The 3450-nt window shown below is 47.4% G+C and overlaps 1 protein-coding gene across 1 annotated transcript in view; it reads left to right on the plus strand.

Moving 5' to 3' along the window:
• Positions 1 to 278: 278 nt before the first annotated feature.
• LOC103209249 (zinc finger protein 268) overlaps positions 279 to 3450 on the plus strand; it is a 25639-nt gene continuing 22467 nt past the window's right edge. The window contains exon 1 of the mRNA XM_007955046.1: positions 279 to 311. Coding sequence (XP_007953237.1) covers positions 279 to 311 — 33 coding nt within the window. The remainder of the gene's footprint in view (positions 312 to 3450) is intronic.

Here is a 3450-nt window from a genome sequence, read left to right on the forward strand (position 1 = left end):
TCCAGTTTGAAGGTGGCGGGCCCGGACAGAACCAGCCTTGCCTACCTCCCTCCTGCCGCACTCCTGGCGCAGTTTTGGTGCGGGTGGGCAGCTCTGTGCCCGAGCGAGGGACGGGGCCCAGCCCCGCGAGGAAAGGGCTGACCCGCTGCTTTGCGCCCCTCTGTGGAGGTGGGAAGAGCCTCTTTTTGGGTTGAGTGCGTGGTGGTACCGAGGAGCCCCGTCCTCATCCCTCAGCTGCTGCCACCCCCAGACCGGGACGCACCCAGTCGGCCGTAGGGATGGCCGCCAGGATCCGGACGGCTTCGGTCTGGGTGAGTGCGGCTCTCGGGCTCGTTCCTGACGAGCGCAGCCCTGGGGATCAATAAGGGGACGCCCCAAGCTTTCTCCACCCGACCTTCTGACCGGCACTCCCCGCCCCCGAGAGGGTGCTGAACCTCACGGAGGTGCTCCCTGCCCTCAGACGCTTCGTTCGCCGCCTACCTGCAGTCTCTCTCCTGCCACCTTGGTACCCTGGACTGTGAGGGGAACGAGAGAAAGGCACCCATCCATCTGTGACTTTTTTTCAGTGTTTATTTCCCGAGCATCTTCTGTAGCTAAGCTCTTTGGGCCTCCTCTGGGGAATTACTCGTGCATTCACTTATTTCAGAATTTTATCTGTCGACTTGCTTGCTGGACTGTAGTTGCTAAGAGTGTAAAGGTGGGTTGTTGATGGTCCTTCTTTGGAAGAACTTAATAGGACGCTATGGACGAGCGGTGTGATGGGCAAGAAAACCTGTAGAAGGCACAGAGACGCCTTGGGGTGAGTGCCTGGAGGGAGGGGGAATTGCGGCCAACGTCGTGAGACAAAACGTGTATGAGCTCCTATGTGGAAAGTGAATTTGCTCTGTAGGCGTGCACCCAGATCACAGTAAAAAATAAATTAAAATATATGCAGGGTCACAAACCAGTTAATAGGTATAATGAGAGAAGGTTGTGTAAGGTGTGGGGACACACAGCTGAGGACACCCAAGAACAGCTTCAGAGATTGAGAGATCCTTAAGCTGAGGTTTAAAAGAATGAGGTGAATGAAGGTCCGAAGGGCAACCTAGGAAAAGAAGGCAGCAGGTGCAAATTTTCAAAGCTTGCAGTGGCCTAGTATGTTGGTGAACTTTGAGCACTTGACGGTTGCTGGCATGTAGAGTTCTGGAGTTTGGAAATGCAAGAGGGTGGGGATATATTAGGAAATGAGGCCAGAGCCATGGGCAGAGACTAGATACAGAGGGCTGTGAACACCAGATTAAGAACTTGGACTTTATCCTATAAAAGAGGGAGACTTACCACAGTGTTCTCAGAAAGGGGTATTTTAGATGGAACAGTGCCAGCGAAAAGAGAGGAGAAGGTAGGTCCCGGAGGCGGTAAAGGAGCAGAAGACGCGGTAACTGGTTGGCTGCTGGTGGTGAGGGAGAGGGGAGAACCAGGGACGGCCAGTGAAGTCTGCTCTCTGGGCCTTGATCGGGAAAGGCAACCATTCCCTGAGTCAGAAAAGGCTGTCAGAGTTATTCTGGGGGATATTTTCAGTTTTACGTGGAGTGAGCCATCCAGACCTGATGGGCAGGTGGGTAGTCAGTCATATATCTTACGGGAACGGTTTGGACACATGGCACTGATGAGATGGGGCTAAATTAGCTCAGGGAAAGTACTGTGAGAAGAGGGTTGAGGATATTGCTCAGAGGGATGAAAAGGAAGGGACAGATGAGATAAGAGTGGCTGGAGACCAAGAGAGGTGAAAGAAAATATGGAGAAGGATATGTTTCAAAGTTACAGACAGGGAAATCTCAAGAGTGGTTGCCATGTGAGATGCTGCAGGAACATCAAGTAATATAAGGTCATAAAAGCTTAAATTTAGGTAATATTTTGAGAGAAAGTGTGTGTATGAAGAAGTGACATAGTGGGTGCAGGTCAATGGGTTTCTCTTTTTATGTGGTCTTTCTTGTAATGCCCATAAAATGATTGGGTGGGACTATGCAAATAAGGTGTGTAAAACTCACAGGAGTTGTCTGGGATATGCAAATAAGGTGTCTATGGCCCACCAAGGGGATTGGTCATATTGATACAGTTTTTAGTTATTCTTTTTTAAAACTTACTGTTTCATTTTTTAAATGTAGCAGCATTATTGAGCTTTGTGCGATAAAATTCTCCCATTTAAAGTATAAGTTCAGTGGTCTTCAGTATAGTCATAGGGTTTTGCAACCATAATCACTGTTTAATTCTAGATTTTCATCATCTCCTAAAGAAACCCTGTACCATTAAGGTCTGGAATTGAACCCACACCTGTGGTTTCCAGCCAAACAAAGTACAGGCATATGAGTTAAACATTTACCTCAAGTAGATACACTCCTTGGAGAGAACAATCATGGGAGAAAGAAAGGCTGCTTATGCACAGGGAGACAGCTCAGGGGGCAGGAGTGTATGGACACTGGGATGGACACTGGGAAGAGGTAACTATGGGGAGGAAGTGGGAGGGGAGCTGTTGCATTGTGGGAAATTGTAGTCAATGTCATGAGACATATGTGAACTGCTGTATGGAAAGTGAATTTGCTCTGTAAATCTTCACCCAAGTCACAAAAAAAAAAAAAAAAAAAAAGAAACCTTGTACCATTAAGCAATCACTCATTCCCCAATGCCCTGCCCCCTCAGCCTTAGATCTACACAGTCTCTTCATAGACTCGCCTGTTCTGGATATGTCATATAAATGGAATCAGGCACTATGTGGCCTTTTGTATCCGGCTTCTTTTACTCAGCATGATCAACTCTGGAGCATGCCCTAAATGTCTCTGTCTCTAATTCTGTTTTTTTTTTTACTCTCTTTTCTTTTTCTGGCTATGTAATCTTCTATTGTGTGGATAAGCTATAGTTTATTTATGAAACAGTACCTTTGTGAATAGCGACCCCTCCTTGGGTGTCTGAGGTAGTATCTCTATAGAAGTAGATTGTCCAATCTTCCTTCCAAGGAGTGGCTGGTGGGTTTGAACTGCCAGCCTTCTGGTTAGCAGTCAGATGCCTTAGGCACTATGCCACCAGAGCTCCCAAGCTTTTTCGTAGGTCATTTCATTCATCATTTATCCTTCTATTGAATTCTTCTTTGCTTTTTTTTTTTTAATTTCTATTGTGATTTGGGTGAGAATTTACAGAGGAAATTCACTTTCCATACAGTAGTTCATGCACGTTTTGTTTCATAACATTGCATGAAATTTTCCACAATGCAACAGCTCCCTTTTCACTCCCCGCCCCCATACTTACCTCTTCCCTGTGTCCTTCCCTCCCACGCCTCCTGCCCCCTGAGCTGTCTCCCTGTGCATACACTGCCCTTCTAGTCTCCCATGATTGTTCTCTCCAAGGAGTGTATCTACCTGGTGTAAATGTTCAGCTCATATGCCTGTCTTTTGTTTGGCTGGAAGCCACAGGTGTGGG

The sequence above is a fragment of the Orycteropus afer genome, unplaced genomic scaffold (genome assembly GCF_000298275.1).
Source record: "Orycteropus afer afer isolate SDZICR_OR568_19922 unplaced genomic scaffold, OryAfe1.0 scaffold00489, whole genome shotgun sequence".
Lineage (NCBI taxonomy): Eukaryota > Metazoa > Chordata > Mammalia > Tubulidentata > Orycteropodidae > Orycteropus > Orycteropus afer.